Here is a 19,298-nt window from a genome sequence, read left to right as displayed (position 1 = left end):
GAACCTGGGGCCAGGGTTGGGAGTCATGGGGCAGATGGGGTGGGGGTGTGCAGAGCCTACCCCGGCCCCCACCTCCAGTCTGCCTACAGGATCTCCCTGACACCCAGCTCGGAGGCCCTCCCCTGCTCACGTGCCCTCCGTAGCTCCCTGGTGCCCTGCTCCCCCAGGCTCCTTAGCTTAGCCTGAGCCCTGTGTGCCCCCTGCCCTGGGAGGCCTCTGGCGAATCATATGCCTTGCCAGTTAGATGACAGCCATCTCCCTTAGGGTGCAAAGGGCACGCGACGAGGAGGGAGCAGGATGTTGGGGCTGGGGGGACCTCTGCAGGGGTGGGTGGGGAAACTGAGGCAGGGACAGGGGTGGTGTTCTGGGATTGGCATTCTCCAAGGTAGAGAAGCCCAGCTTCTAATACTGGCTCTGCCACTTTCTGGGCTCGAAAACGTGGGCTTCTGTGGGCCTCAGTTTCCCGAGCAGCCAAATGGAAGTAAATACTGTCACATATTGCTGGTGTGAGGTCTGGGTTAGGCCCAGTACCGGCTGGACTGCCCCAGCCACGCACACACAACCTGGGCTGTGACTACAGAACCCAGCCTATCTCAAACACCACTCTGGGCTCAAAAGTGCCTTGTAGTGTTGAGGATGTAGAGAGCTGCGATCACGCCACTGCACTCCAGCTGCCTCAAAAGAAGAAAAAGTGCCTCCCGAGTCCAGCCTGGACTCAGCCCTGCTCCCAGCAGCCTGTCCTGATCGGCGGTGGAGCTGGCCAGGGACCCACGCAAGAGGCTGCCCAGAGGATTCTAAGATGGCTCTGGCCATCTGCCGTCGGCTTGTGATGTCTGCTAAAGGCTAGGCCGGGGATGACGGTGCCGTGTGTGCTGCAATGCGATTTGGGATTCTGGAGCAGGCGGGTCAGGGTCTGCAGTGTGGAGAGGGGACTCTGATCAGATGCATTTCCCTGGCCAGTTCCCAAGCCGTGTGCCAGAGACTCCTGAGATCCTGTTAGAGGCCGGGGCTGGGAGGTGACCAGTGACCTGGGGGAGTGCAGGATCTGCCTCCCACCTCTGCCTACTGTGGTGAGGACATCTGGGGAGGCTCATCCTGGGCACTGCGGCACGCTGGGTAGCATCCCTGGCCTCTACCCACTCCACGCCAGGAGCAGTCCCAAGGCGGGACCACCACGAATGTCTCCAGGCATGGCCAAGCACTGCCCCCACGACAGCCTGGGCCCAGGCCAGCAGCTGTGTCCACCCTTGTACCCTTCCTCCCGTCGTCTGGGGAATGGACCGTCACCCCACTGTGGGAAGCAACGCAGAGGGGGTGGGGGGCAAAGACAGCGCCAGGCACTGACGCAGCTCCCGAGGGACCACCGGGCCCCAGTTGGGTGCCGTGTTGTTTCCCAGGCTCTTCCCTTGTGACAAATGCACCGTGTCACAAATGCCGCCAGCAACTAGGGCAGCGGGTGTGGGGCGTCAGGGACGCTACACTCTGCACTTCGGCAAACCTGAGATGATTCTAAAATAAAACGTTTATTAAAAAAACATGCAATCTTGCCAATAGGCCAGTTCCATGAGAATAAAATATCTTTTTTCCCACCTACAAAAGTCTTTTTAGAGAAACAAGCGAAACTATTTCCAGATGAGGCGGGGCGTCTGGGCGGGCTGTGGGTAGGCTGGGGCTGCTGCCTGGTGAGGTTGGGTGGCCTTTTGGGGGTCCGGGAGGCACATTCCATTTTGCTTCCGTTGGAGATGTTCCCGTCAGATGCTGAAGGAACAAGCCTGCCGGCCGGGCCACGCCAACCTGGGCTGTGGCATCCGTGTGGCCCTCGGCCCTCCTGGCCTGAGAAAGGGGAATGAGAAGGAGCTACTGTCCTGACATGGGCGGAACTTGGGGTCACTGGTCTCCTGCCCCAAGGCCCTGTGAGCAGGCCAGATGGGGGGATCCCTGGGGGAAACCCCTCACCATTCTCCAACCCCCGGGGTTGGGGAGCCCCTGCCCTCCAGGCCCTGCGCTCGGAGGCCGGGGGAGAACGGCTCGGTGGCTTTTGGTTCCCATGACCACGAGAGGAACGGGAACCCCGACGCGCCCTCCACACCCCGCTGCAGGGACATGGACCCACAGCCAGCACGGGTGAGATGGGGGCCAGGCCCTGCAGAGTTTGGGTGTCCAGATGGTCTCTTCCACAGTGGCGGATCGGGTGCCAGCAGGGTCCTGGCCTCAATGCTGCCAATGCGCGTGAGGGTGGCCCGTGGGCAGGGCTGGAGCTGCCCCACAGCCGCGGGCTCTGCCTCAAACGCCCCATGGGTGCCCCGTGATGTGTCGGGGCTGGCCTTGAGTTTCCTGCTTCTCACAAGCCTGGCACTGCCAAGCCCGGGCCCCACTGGCCCATCTCCACGGCACACTGTGTGGCCGCCGCCTGGGGCAGGCCCTGTGGACCCCACACCCAGCCTGGCTGAGGGGCGGCGGAGCATGTCCGCCTAGGCAGTGAGGTCAGCTGGTGGCTACTGGCCGCCCTCGTGCTCTAAAGATGCCCCCAGCGCCCCCTCCGATGCATCGGGACCCTGGGCCAGCCTGTCCCAGCGTGTCCTCAGCTCACCAAGGCAGGCTCTATGGAGGCCCTCCTTTTACACAGGGGGAAACTGAGGCCCGGCGAGGGGAAGATGCAGCCTGAGGTGAGATGTGAACCCGTGGCCCTTCAGCCCAGACAGTGGCCCTGGAGTGACTGTCAGCTTCACCAAAGTCCCTTTATTGCGGCCCCCGAGGACACCTGCCTGCCGTTTCCCCGGGGCATCACCGCCGGTAGCGGTAGCGCTTGAAGTGGAACCACAGCTGGAAGATGCCGTTGGCAAACTGGCAGCGGAAGCCGTGGCGGTGCGAGTATTCCCACTCGCGGTTGACGATCTTGAAGGCGATGTCCTCGTAGGGCGGCCCCGCGTGGAAGCGCAGGATGGCGAAATCCTTGTTGTCCGGGCAGGCCTCCAGGAAGTACTCGGGCGTGGAGCGCTTGTCGATGAGGTCGGGGTAGAAGATGTTGAACTTGTAGCCCTGCACGATCTTGGGCGGCGGGTTGTCGAAGTCGTAGTGTGTCTGGTTGTATTTGTTCCACTCGAAGCCCGTGTGCACGCGGTTGAAGAAGCGCGGCTTGCGTGGCCGGTACTTGTCGGCCCACAGGTAGGCCTTGCCGGTGAGCGGCATCTCCACGCTGAACTGCGCCTCGTCCTGGCCCATGCCCTCCTTGGCCCGCCGGAAGAAGATGTCCTCAGCGCTCTCGCTGGCGTCTCCTGCGGGTGGGACGGTGATCACCCGGGCCTCGGCCTCCCCCTGCGTCCTGGCCTCCCTCCCAGCCTGACAGGGGAGGCCGCTGGTGTCCCCCGCAAAAGGGAAACAGGCTGGGGCGGGCTAAGGCACATGGTGGGGGACAGGCCAGGGGGACCCTAAGACCTGCACTATCCGCCCTGGGCCCTGAGCCTTGGTTGCCCTATCTATCGTCCTCCTGGGTGGGGACCAAGCGCAGCGCGCTGCCCCGCCAAGCAGCAGGAGAGCCTGGTGGTTCGGGCCTGGCTGCGGGATCCAGCCCTACGCACGACCCCCGAGGGGGTCCTGGCCCAGGAATTTTCTGAAGCCGGTATTTTCTCCTCTGTCTTAGGACGGAGGCCGCCCAGGGAGTGCTCGGACAGCGGCCGGTGAAAGATTCCACCACCTGTGGCCCCAAGGCCAGCAGGCCAGCAAGTCCAGGATGAATGAGTGAACGCCCCAGGGCACGTGCAGGTGACCGAAGGGACGCTCAGAGATCCGGGGGAGAAGAATCAAGCAGCTCCCCACTGACATCAGGGGCTTCCCCCAGGAAACGAGGCTGGAGGAGCCCCGCCCCCTGCATCTCCAGCCCCGCCCCCAGCTCAACCCCTGGCCCCGCCCCCTGGCCTCCAGCCCCGCCCTTACCTGTGACCTGGAGCTGCTGGCGCGAGAGCTGCAGGCGCTGCAGGTCCTCATCCGGCTCCAGCACGTGCGCGTCCAGTGGCAGCTCATGAGCTGTGAGCAGCCGCGGGCTGTACCTGCCAGCGTCGTAGTCATCCAGGCTCTGCTGAATCAGGTCCTCCTCCATGAGCACCGCCTCGCCCTCGCCCTCGCCCTCGCCCTCGCCCTCGCCCTCACCGTCGCCGTCGCCGTCTCCCTCTGTCGGGGCCGCGCCGTCCACCTCGGCCTCCGCGGGGCCGCTCTCCGAGGAGGGCCCGGGCGGGGTGGGCGCCGCGTCCTCAGGCTCCAGGCTGGGGAGGAGAGAGTGTTGGAGGGGCGGAGGCCGCCCACGGCCCCTCCATCCTGTTCCGCGTCTGCATCGGCGTCCCGGGGTGCCGGCCAGGCCGGGCCTACCTGCGGCTGGGGGACTGAGGCTCCTGCTTGAGGATGGGGAACAGCGGCTCGCTCTCCACGCCCTGCTCCTGCTTCAGTTTGTACAGCTTCTGCCGCAGCACGTCCTGGTGGCGCTCGCGCAGCCTGGGACGCAGGGCCGGGGTCACCCAGGTGGAAGCGAAGGGGCTCCGCGCCCCACCCCCACAGAGATTCTCACGCGCCTTTTTGCTGCCTGACCCTGAGAAGGTGGCGAGCAGCCACGGCTCTGGCTGGGACGCTTGGCCAGTTCAGGGTCAACGCTTATGGGAGCGAGGACGAGGGGACCCAGCTACCCGGAGAACCATCCTGTGGCAGGGAGGGGCGGGTCTCCGTCTCACGTTGGAGTCTCCGTGTCTTGTGGCTGGGGCTGGCCAGGAGAAGGAGCCCAGCAGGACACCAGCCAACAAGCATGATAAATTCAGAGACGTTTACAGATTAGCAAGGGAAACATGTATTTACACAGCGGTGCCAAAAACACTCCAGGAATCTGTACACAGCCAGAGGCCGGGAGGCAAGAGCGCCGGGAGGGCGCGGGCCTGGGTGGAAGGCATCATGGACAGGCAGGCAGCCTCGGGGCTTCCTGTGATGCCATGGCTGCTGGAGCCAAGTACTCGTTAAAGGGCAGAAGCTCCTGGGGAGCCCTGTGAGACCAACGGGGCTCAGGACTCCGGGTGAGGGCACTGGAGCATCCTGGGGCCTTCCCGCTAGGGGACGGGCCTGCGTGACCCCTAGCCCCCCTTCATCACTCATAGGTGGGCCCCGGCCAGTTGGCACTTTCCTGACCCCCTCCACTCCACAGGGTCCCAGGAGGAGGCGAGACCCACCCCACCCAGGACCCAGGAGGGGGTGAAACCCACCCCACCTGGACGGCACCACCCCTGGTGCCCGCACCCAGTGCTCACCGGGCCCGCGCCATGTGGGCACGCAGCTGCTGCAGGAGGCTCTCCCAGTAGCCCATGTCCAGGTTGGGGCCCCCAGCACGGATCTTGCCCTCGATGCCCTGGAAGATGACTTGCAGCTGGTTGTATGTCTTCCCCTTGAACACCGACTGCACGTCGGAGCTGACGGAGGCGTTGACCCCCTCGCGGCGCTCACCTGCAGCGGGGTGGGGCCATGAGGGGGTGGTTCCACATTTCCTAGATGCTCCTCCACCCCATCAGGGCCTCCTCCCCTGCCATGGGGGGGTCCCCCTCCCCCCTCTTCCCCCACAGGGGTCCCATCCAGTCCAGTTCCCTCCCCTCACAGGGGTCCCGCCTCCTCCCTGGTCTCAGGTTACCCCCACCCTGGCCACAGCGGAGGGAGAGGGTGGGCGGAGGCTGGGAGCCATGTTAAAATGCAGATGCTGCCTTGCCTGGAGGCCCAGGCCCCTAGCGTCGTCGGGGAGGCCACGACTGGCATTCTCAGCCCTGAGAACGACCTCCCTAGGTGAGTCTGACATGTGGGTCTGGGAACCCTGGTCGTGGGCCCGGCCCACCAACCTGGCCCAACTCTGCCCTGGCCTTGGGCAGCCCATGAGGGGGTGAGGGGTGTGCTTGGTAGCCAAGTTCTCTGGAATTCAGATCTGCTCTGCCAGCCTGGGCTGTGTGACTGTGGGCAAGTGGCTTGCCCTCTCTGGGCCTTAGTTTCCCTCTATGAAGCCCAATGATCCAGGGAGCTCTGCCCTGGCAAAGAAGGCTGCCCTCCTGGCCCCTGGGGAAGTCCTGGGGCCGCCCAGGACAAAGGGCTCCCTGCTGCCGCCCCCCATCCTACATGGAGTCTGTCTGGCATCTACCACTGGCCCAGGGGCCCGAGGCTCAAGTCCCTCCTCGATAGACGGGGAGGCCGTTGATGGCGGGAGTGGGTGCTGGGAGGCTGGAGCCCAGCCTGACTCCACGTGCTCTGCCCACACCACGTGGCATGCCGGCAGCCCTCAGGACACCAGCACCCACCCTGCTGGGTCTGGCCTCACCTCACAACCCTGCCCCCCTTGCTACCCATGCCTGACCCCTGCCACCTCTGGGCCTTTGCACGTGCTATGCTTCCTGCCAGCCACCCATCCTTCTCTGTCCCGTTCGCCTCCTGAATTCCTCACATCCTCCATGCTCAGTGAGAACATCCCTTCCGCCAGGAAGCCCTCCCTGACCATCCAGCGATGGCAGCTTCCCGAGGCGGGCACTGAGGCTCGCTGCTGCTGCTCCCCGCACCGTGCTGGGCCCGCAGGGAGCTTGGTGTATGGCTGTTGGGGACACACCAGGTGGAGGTGACCAGCGCAGGCACCCTGCTAGAAACCTGCCTTCTCCAGTCCCCACTGGCGGACAGAGGGTCAAGAGGCCCACACCTAGACCACAGGGGACTGGATAGAGTCTAGACGAACCTGAGTCCCCTCCAGCCAATCACCTGGGACCGTGGAATCGGCACCCGGAGCTGCAGCCCCTTTGCTGGGCCCTAAGTGGCACTGGAATCTGTGGCCGCCGCAGCCAAGCAGAGCGTGGCTCTGCTCGGACAGGCGGGGCTGCCACGAACACTGAAACCCAAGCAGAAGAGCCCAGCTGCACGGCTCCCGGGAAGCCAGGCGCCGCCAAGTCAGCGTTTATAAAAGTCGGGTCTGGACGTGCTGCTGCATGTCTGGACACCTCCCGAATGCCCACAAGGGGGCCCAGAGGGCTTGGGGGGCCCCAGCAGCTGCTAGAGGCTGGGGGTGCAGGCCAAGGGCCCCGGGGCTTCGTGGAGACAGACCAGGCCCTATACAGGATGGGAGGCTAATGAGGCTGAGCTGGGATGACACCCATTTTCTACTGCACAACCTACTATAGGGTTAGAACTTCCTAGAAAAAGCTAGGTGCACCAACATCTCACAAATCACCATTAAATAACTCATTCATGTAACCGGCCAGGCGCGGTGGCTCATGCCTGTAATCCCAGCACTTTGGGAGGCTGAGGTGGGTGGATCACGAGGTCAGGAGATCGAGACCATCCTGGCTAACACGGTGAAACCCCGTCTCTACTGAAAAATACAAAAAACTAGCCGGGCGAGGTGGCGGGCGCCTGTAGTCCCAGCTACTCGGGAGGCTGAGGCAGGAGAATGGCGTAAACCCGGGAGGCAGAGCTTGCAGTGAGCTGAGATCCGGCCACTGCACTCCAGCCTGGGCGACAGAGCGAGACTCCGTCTCAAAAAAAAAAACCCAACCAAACAAACAAAAAAAAATACAAAAAATTACCCGGGTGTGTGGTGCGCCTGTAATCCCAGCTACTTGGCAGGCTGAGGCAGGGGAATCGCTTGAACCCGGGAGGTGGAGGTTGCAGTGAGCTGAGATCGTGCCACTGCACTCCAGCCTGGTGACAGAGCAAAACTCTGTCTCAAAAAGAAAATGAAAAAAACAACAACAACAACAACAAAAACACCTTATTCATGTAACCAAACACCACCTGTTCCCCAATAACCTACAGAAATAAAAAACTTAAATAATTTTGTAAGAAAACAAAAAGTATGCAGTGGCTCACGCCTTTAATCCTAGCCCTTTTGGAGATGAGGCAGGAGGATTGCTTGAGGCTAGGAGTTCAAGACCAGCCTGGGCAACACAGTGACACCCCATCTCTACAAAAAAATTTAAAAAGTGGCTGGGCACGGTGGCTCACACCTGTAATCCCAGCACTTTGGGAGGTTGAGGCGGGTGGATCATGAGGTCAAGAGATTGAGACCATCTTGGCCAACATGGTGAAACCCCGTCTCTACTAAAAATACAAAAATTAGTTGGGCGTGTTGACACGCGTCTGTAGTCGCAGCTACTTGGGTAGCTGAGGCAGGAGAATCGCTTGAATCTGGGAGGCGGAGATCGCAGTGAGCCGAGATTGCACCACTGCACTCCAGGCTGGTGACAGAGTGAGACTCCTCAAAAAATAAGTAAAATAAAATAAATTAGCTGGGTGTGGTGGTGAGTGCCTATAGTCCCAGCTATGAGGGAGGCTGAGGCGGGAGGATCACCTAAGCCCAGAAAGTCGAGGTTACAGTGAGCCTTGATCGTGCCACTCAACTCTAGCCTGGGTGACAGAGCGAGACCTTGTCTCTGAAAAATGAAAAGTAAAAGAAGAAGCCCAATTAATTTAAGAAACCAAGACAGGGTCTCTGTGGGTCTCCGGGGGGGACAGTAAAATCAAGACCCCTCGTTTCCCTTCTCCTGGAAATCATGCTGAAAGGAGAATCAGAAAAACTCCCTCAGAGGACACCAGAGCCACCTGGGGTCCCCAGCTGTAACGTGTGAGGGGGAGGGTGGGCTGAGGCAGACGTGGTGGAGGCAGAAGGCCATGGAAGGGACGGAAGAGGCTGGGGCCTAGGACAATGGGGCATGCTGGAAATGCCTCCCAGGCTTATGGGAGAGGGCAGGGCCTAGGCAATGGTGGAAATACCGCCCAGGCTGCCTGCAGCCAGCGGGTAGGGTCTGGGGCTTCTGGAGGAAAATGTACTGCCCCAGAAGTCTTTCTCCGGCCTCACTGCCACCCGCAGGAGCACACAAAGACCCTTACGGACACATCTCTCATGCTGGAGAACTGCCCTGCCTCTCTCAGCTTACGGGAGGATGCGCCCCACGGACGCAACCACGGGAGGGACAGGATGGCTGAGTGACCTCCACCTCCGGGGAAGGCAAGCTCCCCTAGAAAAGAGGAAAGTCACAGGCTCTTTCCCAGAAGGACCTGCCAGAGACCATGCTAAGGGCTGTAGATGACACTGACCCAGCCTCCAGAGATCCTCGGCCACCATGGGCTGGTGGCAGCCAAGGCCTGAGAGGGCAGCGGAAGGACCGGGTCTGTTGACAGGGACGCGTGGCCCAGGAGAGCCAGGCATTGTTACAGCAGCTGCTGGGGCGTGGATTTTGGGGGAGAGGGGCTGGGGCTGCTGTGGTTGGTTTTTATACTGGGGGTCTCATCTAGGGCAATTTTGCCCCCAGGGGACTCTGGGCGATGTCTGGGACACCTGCAGTTGTCAGGACTAGGGGTGCTCCTCACCCGGGATGGGTGGAGGCCGGAGACGTTGCTCAGCACCCCGCAGTGCCCAGGACGGCCCCACCCTAGGGAACGGCCCATCCCGAATGTCCGCAGTGCTCGGGGTAGACGCTGTAGAGCGTCCCGGGTGACTGTATGTGTGCAACCACACGGAGGGGAGAGAAACATGATTTTAAAAGCCCATCAGGTTGGAGGAGCATGAACCGACCCGTGGGAGGGGGAGCGCCCTGAACCAGGGCTGCGTGGCCTTCAGGCCAGTGGAGTGAGACCTGCTCTCAGACAGGCAGAACCCCTGTGGCACTGACACCCGAGCAGAAAGCCCCGCGGCTCCGGGAGGCCAGGCACCGCCGAGCCAGCGCTTACTGGGTGCTGGATCTGCCGCTGCTGGCCCTGCACCCCAGACAGAGGCCCGCCCCCCTGCACCCCTCCCAGGGCCTACTGCCTGCTGCTGCCGCCCCCTGGTGGCTCGGCCCATAAGGGGAGGCCCCAGTTGGGGAAACTGAGGCCTGAAGAGAGCACCAGGCCCCACAGCAAGTCTGAGGCTTCTGGGTGAACCCTGCAGCCCCCGCAGCGCCCCCAGAGCCCAGGTGCACGCCCACAGTTACCTGGCCCCTTGCCCGAGGCCTCCAGCTTGCGGAGCTTGGAGATCTCGTCCTCAGTGATGGTGGTCATGTCCCGCCAGAAGTCGGCGTTCTTGCCCTGCTCCAGCTCCATGTAGACCTGGGGGCAGGCGGCGGGGGTCAGGGCACGAGCGTGGCTGGGGTGGGATGGGGGTGAGTGCGCAGGTTGGAGGAGCACCGGGTGGGGCCGGGTACCTGAATGTCCTCCAGCAGGTCCTCCATGTCGGCCACGGTGAGGCCGTTGAGGAACGTGTAGGGCTCGTGCATCTCCACGGCCAGGTCGTCATCCTCGGCGCTGATGTACTTGGCCAGCAGGTCGATGGGCTTGGCCCGCCCGTCCCGGATGCGGATCTTGGAGCTGTGGGAAGCGGGGAAGGTGGTGTCAGAGCCTGGGCTGTACCCTCCATGCTGAACACCCTGCCCTTGGGGTGACTCACCAGTGGGAGCTGGGGAGGGGCCTAACATGCTAGGGGTGGTCAGGGAAGGCTTCCTGCAGGAAGAGGAGGAGGCATAAGGTAGAGCGAGCCGGGTCAGCCAGAGGGCACAGGCCAGTAGGGCAAAGTGCACACAGCGTGGGCCCGGAGGGTGGGCCAGGTGGGAGGGGCTTCCTGGAGGGCCTCTGGGATGTGCCCGGGAGGGTGGCTTCTATGTGGACGGTGATGGGGAAGAGTGGAGGAGCTGAAGCAGAGGCAGGCTGAGGGGCCAGAGTAGTCCCTGCCTCACAACCACCTCCTCCCCCAGGCAGACAACTCAGGGCGGAGAGCCAGGGCTTCTGCTCTGGGCCTGCAGGGGTACGTGTTGCAGGCGGTCCCTGGTCCCACCCAAGAGAACCTGTCACCAGGCAGGCCTGGGCTGGGAGGCGCCTGATGTCACCCACCACAGGGCCCAAGGCAAGCAGAAATACGCCGGAGCCTCAGCTTCCTTGTCTGTAAACCGGGTGGACAGGGGCACCACCCTCGTGGGCAGTGTGGGAGGGACAACCGCGGTCAGTGCAGGCCCGGCGTCCAGCACGCATGGTGGACAGCTGGGCCCGTCTCCTCTGCACCCAGTCCAGTGGGGGAGGGTAGGAGGCAGGAGCCTCGCTGCCCGGGTAGGGGTCAGGAAGGGAAGGTTCCAGGAAGTGCCGCGTGGGACCCTGACGGGTGCGAGAGCAGTGGCCTCCAGACAGGGTGCAGGGTGCCAGCCAGTGCCCGGCCCTGGCTCGAGTCTGGGTCGGGGGAGGGGGAGGCCCTGGCGCACCGCAGTTTGGCCTGCTGGAGGTGGAAGTTGTCCTCCTGCTCCTCCCACGTCTTGAAGTGCTCCGCCTCCTTCTCACGCTGCAACATCTCCAGCTCCTGCTCGCGCATGGCCTTCTCGCGCTCCCGCTCCAGTCGCAGCTGCTTCACCTGCCGGCACAGGAGGCTGAGGGCAGCCGGGGCCGTGGGGTCTGCTGGGCTGCGATGGGGGCCAAGCCCCCACCTGGCTGCCCTGGGCACAGGGATTGGTCCGGAGATGCCTCTGCTGGTGGACAGACCTTGGGAAGGCAGGGCCCCCCGCCTGAGACTCAGCATCTCAGAGCAGCTGGGGTCCTCACGGCGACCCTGAAGGGAGCATCTCAGAGTGAAGGCCCGAGGCCAGCAGAGCCAAGGTGGAGGGAAACGGCTTCCTGGGGCGACGGTCTAAGACCCTGGATCCAGCCTTACCTGAAGCCAGCCCCCGGGACTTCCCACCTAAGCCCCCTCAAGTTCCGCCACAGGGGGTGGGCCTCCAGGCCCTGGAGAGGGAGGGCCCTGCCCAGCAGGCTGGTGGGCGCCTACCTTCTGCAGCTCCAGTCGGTTGTCCTCCTGGATCCTCTTGTTCCGCTCCTTCAGCTCCTTCTCCTCCAGGTGGCTGATCCCCTTCTTCTCCAGGGCCTGGAAGCGCCAAGCACACCTGTCTGAGCACAGACCTGCCCCTCGCCCCCCTCCTCGGCTCCTTCGTCCAAGAGATTGACCACACCCTCGTTTTGCAGAGAGAGGCAACCTGCCCGCACTGCACGTCTTCCAACCCCCTCCTCAATGCTCCTGAAACCAAGTGGATCCAATTCAGCACAGACACGGACCCCCACTGGGAGTGAGATGTATGCAAAGGGGAAGAAGGGGCCACCCCAACTTCCAACAGGAGGGGCCTCACTCAGGGCCACCCCAATCCCAGCAGGAGGGACTTGCTTGGGGCCACCCCAACTCCCAACAGGAGGGCCTCGATCAGGGCCTCCCCAGCCCCCAACAGAAGAGCCTTGCCCCGGGCCTGCTGACTCGCTTTACCCGGGAGTCTGGCTGCTTTGGATTTGAAGGCCATGACCTCAGCAAGTCAGGGTCCCCAACGGCGCGTGGGGCGGGGCAGGAACAGTGAGTGGGGCAGCAGCAGCTCTGAAAGCAAACCTGTGGGGTCACGGGGCCCAGCCCACACAGCAGGGCATGGGGCGGCCACGGATGGGCACCGTCCCAGCCTGGAGTCCCTCAAAGCTGGCTTCTTCCAGCAGCTGTCTAGGAGCCTGGTGCGGAGTCCCCACTTCCCAACCACCTTCCTCAGGTTCCAGGTGCCCTATCGCCATGAGGGGGTTCCAGGACCCCCTGCCACCCAGAAGAACCTGCCTCCAGGGACACAGGCTGCCTGGCTGGGGACTACCCCCTAGATGCCCAGGCCACTCTGTGGTCTATCCAGCCCGGCCTGGGGCCACTTCCACAAGTGTTCATGATGACCACGTCTTCCTCCTCCATGGCTGCCCTCCCAGGGCTCACGGCGGTGCCCAGCACACCGCAGGCGCACAGCACACAGTGGCGATGAGGTGCCAGGCAGCAGTGGGTGCCTCCATAAAGAACCCTGGGGGCTGGGGAGCAAGGGGCCAGGAAGGGCTCTCTCAAGAGGGGACATGTCAGTGGAGGCCTGACAAAAGAGAACAGCCTGGGAAGGGGCAGAGCATGGCCAGGCAGGGATGCAGCGGTGTGAGGACCCCAAGGTGGAAGGAGCCCGCGGTGTTCTCAGACGACACTGGGCAGAAGCCACCTGGGGACCCCACAGCTCCCAACTGCGCAACCAGCAAGCAGGTGCAGTCGGCCCAGCCCACCCGTTGCCTGCTCCACCCCCTTCACAAGTGGGCGCTGCTTCAGATGAGCTGTGTCCCCCACAGGCACATCCCCGTCTGAACCCCTGCAGCTGTAACGGTGACCGTATGTGAAATGAGGTCTTGGCTGGGCACGGTGGCCCACGCCTGTCATCCCAGCACTTTGGGAGGCCAAGGCGGGCGGATCACTTCAGGTCAGGAGCTCAAGACCAGCCTGACCAACATGGTTAAACTCCATCTCTACTAGAAATACAAAAATGAGCCGAGTGTGGTGGCACACGCCTGTGATTCCAGCTACTTGGGAGGCTGAGGCACGGGAATCACTTGAACCTGGGAGGCGGAGGTTGCAGTGAGCCAGGATCGCGCCATTGCACTCCAGCCTGGACAACAGAGCGAGAGTCTGTCTCAAAAAGAAAAAAAAAAAGTGATGAGGTATCGCAAAGGTAGGTAAGATGAGGTCATCCTGGAGGTCAAAGGCCCTCATCCAATGCCTGGTGTCCTCATGAGAAGAGGAACATTTAGACACAGACACACGGAGGAGAAGGCCGTGTGGAGACAGAGATGGGAAGACAGCCAGCCACGCAACACAGGAACAGGCCGGGTTCTGTGGCTACAAGCCAGGGAGGGCTCAGGAATCACCAGCCATGACTGGGAGCTGGGAGAGGCAGGAGGGGCTTCCCCTCGGCCCCCGGAGGGAGTGCGGTCCTGCCCACACCTGCCCGCGCCTTGATTTTGGACTTCTGGCCTCCAGAACGAAGAGATGGTAAGTTCTGTTGTTTTATGCCACCAGTGTGGCTAGTGGTTACATGGGAGGCGCAGAACAAAACAACCAGCTCAAGACGACAGAGCACCTGGAACTGTGGAGCCCTGTCCTGGGTACGTGGTGCCAAGCACGGGCGCTCTAGACACGTTCGAGGTTGGGCTGGTGTGTGGGGCAAAGAATAGCTGAAGCTTACACCGCAAGAGACACAGCTAATGAAAAGAAAGTGACGGTGAGCTGGGCGCAGTGGCTCACACCTGTAATCCCAGAACTCTGGGAGGCTGAGGTGGGAAAATTACATGAACTTAGGAGTTCGAGACCAGCCTGGACAACACAGTGAGACTCCATCGCTAAAAAAAAATACAAAACTAGCTGGGCATGGTGGTGGTGCTTGTGGTCCCAGAAAGTCAAAAGGTTGAGGAAGGAGGATCGCTGGAGGCCAGGAGGTCAAGGCTGCAGTGAGCCACAATCACGCACTGCACTCCAGCCTGGGCGACAGAGTGAGACCCTGTGTCCAAAAAAAAAAAAAAAAAAAAAAAGCTGATGGCGGCAGAAGCTGGCTTATGCGATCTTTCACGATTGAGTGCAGGCTGGGAGTGTCTCGAGTGTTGGGGACTCCAGAAACAGTGGAAATGCTACAGGCTGGGAGTGTCTCGAGTGTTGGGGACTCCGGAAACAGTGGAAATGCTACAGGGACAGAGGCCACCACCCGGCGGGGCCCACCTTGTTCCAGATGAAGGTGCCCAGCAGGTTGTTGTCTCCGAAGGGGTTGTCGGTGTTGGTGTAGCCCATGTACTCCTCACCCCAGCCCATCTTCTCCCGCTTCTTGCGCTCCTTGGCCTCCTTCTTGGCCAGCCGCCGTGCGCGTTTCTCCTCGGGGGTCTCAAAGGCCTTCATCAGCTCCTCCTGCTGCTTCCGCTCCTCCCGCAGGCGCAGCCGCTCCTGCAGGTTCTGCTGCTGGCTCAGGGCGGCCGCGGCCGCCCGGGGGCTCTGGGATCGCCGTGGAGACACAGAGCTGGACGCTGAGGAGCTAGGGGACCAGGAGCGTGCACGCCGTCGCCGATGAGCCCACTTGCCCCGTGACTGCTCCTCTCCCGAGTCTGACTGAGGGGACCCATCCCTCGAGCACCACCGGGGCCGTGGGGGGCTCCGGCTTCGCACCCCTGAGCGCTGCCACCGCTCTTCCTCCGAATCTGACCTGCAGAGAGGACCCATAGACGCCTGCTCAGTGCCTGCCGCTGTCATCTGCTCCACAGATGCTTACTGGGTACCCATAGCGGGAGGGGAGCAGGCACTGTTCTAGGTTCTGGGGATGTAGCAGTGACTCAAACACTGATGGCTTCTGCCTTCCTGGGCTTACCCTCTGGTGGGTCCCAACAAGGAAGAGAGCAATAAATAAACACACCACGCAACAGCAGGCAGAGGCAGAAGCCACAGAGAGTAGATGCCGAGCACAGGGACTGCAGCTGGGGCTGCAGGGCCCAGGGCAGAGAGGGGCTCTCTCAGGAGCTGACACTGAGCCAAGGTCTGGAGGGAGTGGGGAGGCAGCGATGGGTGGATTTGGAGGGAGAGTGTTTGAGGCAGAACAAGAGCAAGGGCCTAGAGGCAGGCACTGACTTGGCACGTTCTAAGAACAACAACGAGGCTGTGTGGCTGAGACAGAGTGTGGGGGAGAGGGCGGAGGCGAGGGCAGGGAGGTGGCTGGGGCTGGTGGTGCAGGAGTTGTAAGGGTATGAACCAGGGGACCCGAACGCATCTAGGTTGTCAAGGCAGGGCTTCCTAGATGGAAGTGGCATTTGAACTGGTTCCACAGGATGGACAGGAGTTAACACAATAGAGCGCAGGGAATGGAAGACGCACAACTCCAGGGGTGGTTCGGGGGCCTTTAATTGTATTTATTAGAGACAGGGTCTACTAGACACAAAGTCTACTGGAGACAAGGTCTATATTTTTATTCATTAGAGAGAGGGTCTCCCTCTGTCACCCAGGCTGGAGTGCAGTGGCACGATCAAAGCTCACTGCAGCCTTGACCTCCTGGGCTCAAGCCATCCTCTCGCCTCAGCCTCCTGAGTAGCTGGGACTACAGGTGCACACCACCACGCCCAGCTAACTTTTTACATTTTTTGTACAGAGGGGGTCTTGCTATGTTGCCCAGGCTGGTCTTGAACTCCTGGGCTCAGGCAAGCCTTCTGTCTTAGCCTCCCGAAGTGCTGGGATTACAGATGTGAGCCACTGCACCCAGTCACGTTTAGGGGTCTTTGTACACAGAGAACTGCCAAATATTTTGTTAAATGTTCTACCCCTTAAGCTCATGCCAAAAAATCTAAACTATGTTGAAACCAATCATTGCGGAGTCGTTAAATATTGGCCACAAATTCGACTGAATTTTCCTGAACATTAATTCTAACTACATATCTAGCGTGGCAAATTATTGCAAATAATTCCACTACCAGAAAATGGCAGACAAAAAAACACAAAGATGACACTAACAGGACTTATGGGGCCGGGCGCGGTGGCTCACACCTGTAATCCCAACACTTTGGGAGGCCAAGGTGGGCGGATCACGAGGTCAGGAGGTCGAGATCATCCTGGCTAACACAGTGAAACCCCGTCTCTACTAAAAAATACAAAAAAACTAGCCGGGCGAGGTGGCGGCGCCTGTAGTCCCAGCTACTCGGGAGGCTGAGGCAGGAGAATGGCGTGAACTCGGGAGGTGGAGCTTGCAGTGAGCTGAGATCCGGCCACTGCACTCCAGCCTGGGCGACAGAGCGAGACTCCATCTCAAAAATAAAAAAAATGGCCGGGCGCGGTGGCTCAAGCCTGTAATCCCAGCACTTTGGGAGGCTGAGACGGGTGGATCACGAGGTCAGGAGATCGAGACCATCCTGGCTAACATGGTGAAAACTCCGTCCCTACTAAAAAATACAAAAAAACTAGCCAGGTGAAGTGGCGGGTGCCTGTAGTCCCAGCTACTCAGGAGGCTGAGGCAGGAGAATGGGATAAACCCAGGAGGCGGAGCTTGCAGTGAGCGGAGATCCGGCCACTGCACTCCAGCCTGGGCGACAGAGCAAGACTTCGTCTCAAAAAAAATAAATAAAAAATAAATAAATAAAATAAAAATAAAAACAAGACTTATGGCCAGGCATGGTGGCTCACGCCTGTAATCCCAGCACTTTGGGAGATCTCTTGAGGGCCAGAATCACTTGAGGTCAGGAGTTCAAGACCTGCCTGGTCAACATGGAGAAACCCCAGCTCTACTAAAAAATACAAAAATTAGGCCGGGCGCGGTGGCTCAAGCCTGTAATCCCAGCACTTTGGGAGGCCGAGGCGGGCGGATCACGAGGTCAGGAGATCGAGACCATCCTGGCTAACACGGTGAAACCCCGTCTCTACTAAAAAAAATACCAAAAAAACCTAGCCGGGCAAGGTGGAGGCCGCCTGTAATCCCAGCTACTCGGGAGGCTGAGGCAGGAGAATGGCGTAAAGCCGGGAGGCGGAGCTTGCAGTGAGCTGAGATCCGGCCACTGCACTCCAGCCTGGGCGGCACAGCGAGACTCCGTCTCAAAAAAAAAAAAAAAAAAAAAATACAAAAATTAGCTGGGTTGGCAACATGCGCCTGTAATCTCAGCTACCCGGGAGGCTGAGGCTGAAGAATCGCTTGAACCCAGGAGGCACAGGTAACAGTGAGCCGACATCGCGCCACTCCACCCAAGCCTGGGCGACAGAGGAAGACTCCGTCTCAAAAACAAACAAACAAACAACCACAGCAGATAAGTGAACTTGGCCCAGAGCGAGGCAAGACTGGCCTGAGTGTCACAACCACGAAGGGGCTGAGCCAGCACTGGAGCCCCGGTCTGGGAATCAGTCCCTGTCGCCATTCTGGTTTCTCTGTACTGGAGCCAGCTCAAGGCAGATCCGACTAAGTGTCCCATCTCCAGAAGCAAAGGACCGTGGGCCGTGGGGAAGCTGAGATTAAGGTACTAGGAGTCAGCTGTGAGTCCTGCCAGCTGACACCGAGTCTTCTTCCCTCCCACAGTCCACCTCCATTAGCAAATGTTGTCACCTCTACTTCCAGAATCCCTCTGAAATCTACGCACTTTCCCCGCTGTGGTTGCCTACAGACTCTCTCATCGAGGCTGCCATCATCTACTGTCTGGACAACTGTGCCGTCCTCCTCTGGTGCCGCTCCTGCCCACCCCGCTCCATTCCTTCTCCACCTCAAAGCCAGAAAGTTTGCACAGTAAGTCAGTCCACGTCACTCCCCTGCCCAAATTCCTCTCAAGGCTCCCCATTTCCCTCCGACTAATAACCAAGATCTACTGTGCTGAGCACACAGGGCTCGATATGATCTGGCCTCTCGTTACCTCCCCGCCGCTTCGCTCACCCGGCTCCGGGCTGTCCCTCCAACCACCCGGTCCCCTGCCTGGAACGCCTCTCGCCTGCCTTCCGCTGTCAGGTTAACTGCGACTCGTGGTCAGTTGTCCCCTTCTCCAGGAAGCCCTCCCCGAGTAAGTCGGGGATCTCCCAGTTCCTCGGGATCTCCAACCCTGGGTCGGGCCCTCCTGAGGTAGGAGCCGGATCCCCAGCGCGGCTCCCGCAGCGACCCCACCTACGCTCCCGGCTCCGCCGCCTCCGTCTGCGCCGTCCCTCGTCCTCCCGGCGCCGCCGGTTTCGCCGCCCATGGCTCCTGCTCCGACTTCGGCTCCGGCTCCCGCTCTGGCTCCGCTGCCTTCGGCCGCGGCGACCCGCTGACCGCGAGCGCGAGCGTGTGTCCCGACCCATCGGCTGGGCCAGTGGCCTCGACGCCGACACCAATAGCCGAAGCCTGCGCTGGGGGCCTTTCTCGCTCACGGCGCTCTCCAGACTGCCCCATCCGGGCCTGAGCCGGGAGAGAGCACCCATCACGCCGCCACAGCCTGCAAGGACTCCGACGCCCCAGACTCTCTACTACGTCTGCAAGTGTGGACCGTGTGATTGACTCCACTGACATTGTAGGCTCCAGGGCGAGGGGTTCTCCTTTCAGGCAGTGTCGGAGGCAGCCCCAGGCGGGTCCCCGCACCTCAGGGGGCCTGAGAAACTGTGGGCCGGGCAAGGGCAAACCAGGAACCTTATGCGGGGAGGGGCCTGCGGAGGCGGGACCAATAAGAAGCGGGTCTAGGCCCGAAGTGGCGCTTCATTGGTGTGACCAGGGGCGCGGCCAATGAGAGGCGTGTCTGGGGAGCGAGGTCCCCGAAAGGCGAGGAACCAGGAAGGGCTTAGGTACCAGGCAGCTCCAGAGGGCAGAGGGTGGGCGCGGGGACAGAAACTGAAAAGCCTTCCTATGAGAGTCATCGTTATGCTCCACCACCTGCCAATGAACCACCTGCCAGTGAACACCTGTGTATTTTGGGAGTTAAGCTTTAAAAAAAAAAAGACTTTGATAACTCCCTGTATTCCCCCATCAACTCATTTTAGAGATGGGGAAACTGAGGCTCGGGGG

General features: G+C 61.1%; 1 protein-coding gene across 1 annotated transcript; it reads right to left on the bottom strand.

Moving 5' to 3' along the window:
• Positions 1-1,501: 1,501 nt before the first annotated feature.
• On the bottom strand, positions 1,502-18,663 carry CACTIN (cactin, spliceosome C complex subunit). The gene is made up of 10 exons (XM_033196493.1): positions 18,429-18,663; positions 14,543-15,017; positions 11,774-11,869; positions 11,217-11,362; positions 10,173-10,335; positions 9,963-10,077; positions 5,283-5,475; positions 4,363-4,485; positions 3,934-4,259; positions 1,502-3,275 (listed from the first exon to the last, which is right to left on the bottom strand). Exons 1-10 carry the CDS (start codon positions 18,599-18,601, stop codon positions 2,785-2,787), a joined length of 2,301 nt encoding a protein of 766 aa, XP_033052384.1. The 5' UTR covers positions 18,602-18,663; the 3' UTR covers positions 1,502-2,784.
• Positions 18,664-19,298: the final 635 nt, after the last annotated feature.

This window comes from Trachypithecus francoisi, unplaced genomic scaffold, assembly GCF_009764315.1.
Source record: "Trachypithecus francoisi isolate TF-2019V2 unplaced genomic scaffold, Tfra_2.0 Lachesis_group5, whole genome shotgun sequence".
In the NCBI taxonomy this organism is placed as follows: domain Eukaryota; kingdom Metazoa; phylum Chordata; class Mammalia; order Primates; family Cercopithecidae; genus Trachypithecus; species Trachypithecus francoisi.
Note: the sequence above shows the minus strand (reverse complement) of the source record. Positions and strands in the feature narration are given on the sequence as shown.

Coding starts and splice junctions, on each gene's coding strand:
- CACTIN (XM_033196493.1), bottom strand. CDS start 18,601: ATGGGTCGGGACACACGCTCGCGCTCGCGGTCAGCGGGTCGCCGCGGC. Junction 11,870..14,542: donor GCACCTTCATCTGGAACAAG/GTGGGCCCCGCC, acceptor TGGCGCTTCCAG/GCCCTGGAGAAGAAGGGGAT. Junction 10,336..11,216: donor CTCCAGCAGGCCAAACTGCG/GTGCGCCAGGGC, acceptor CGCTTCCCACAG/CTCCAAGATCCGCATCCGGG.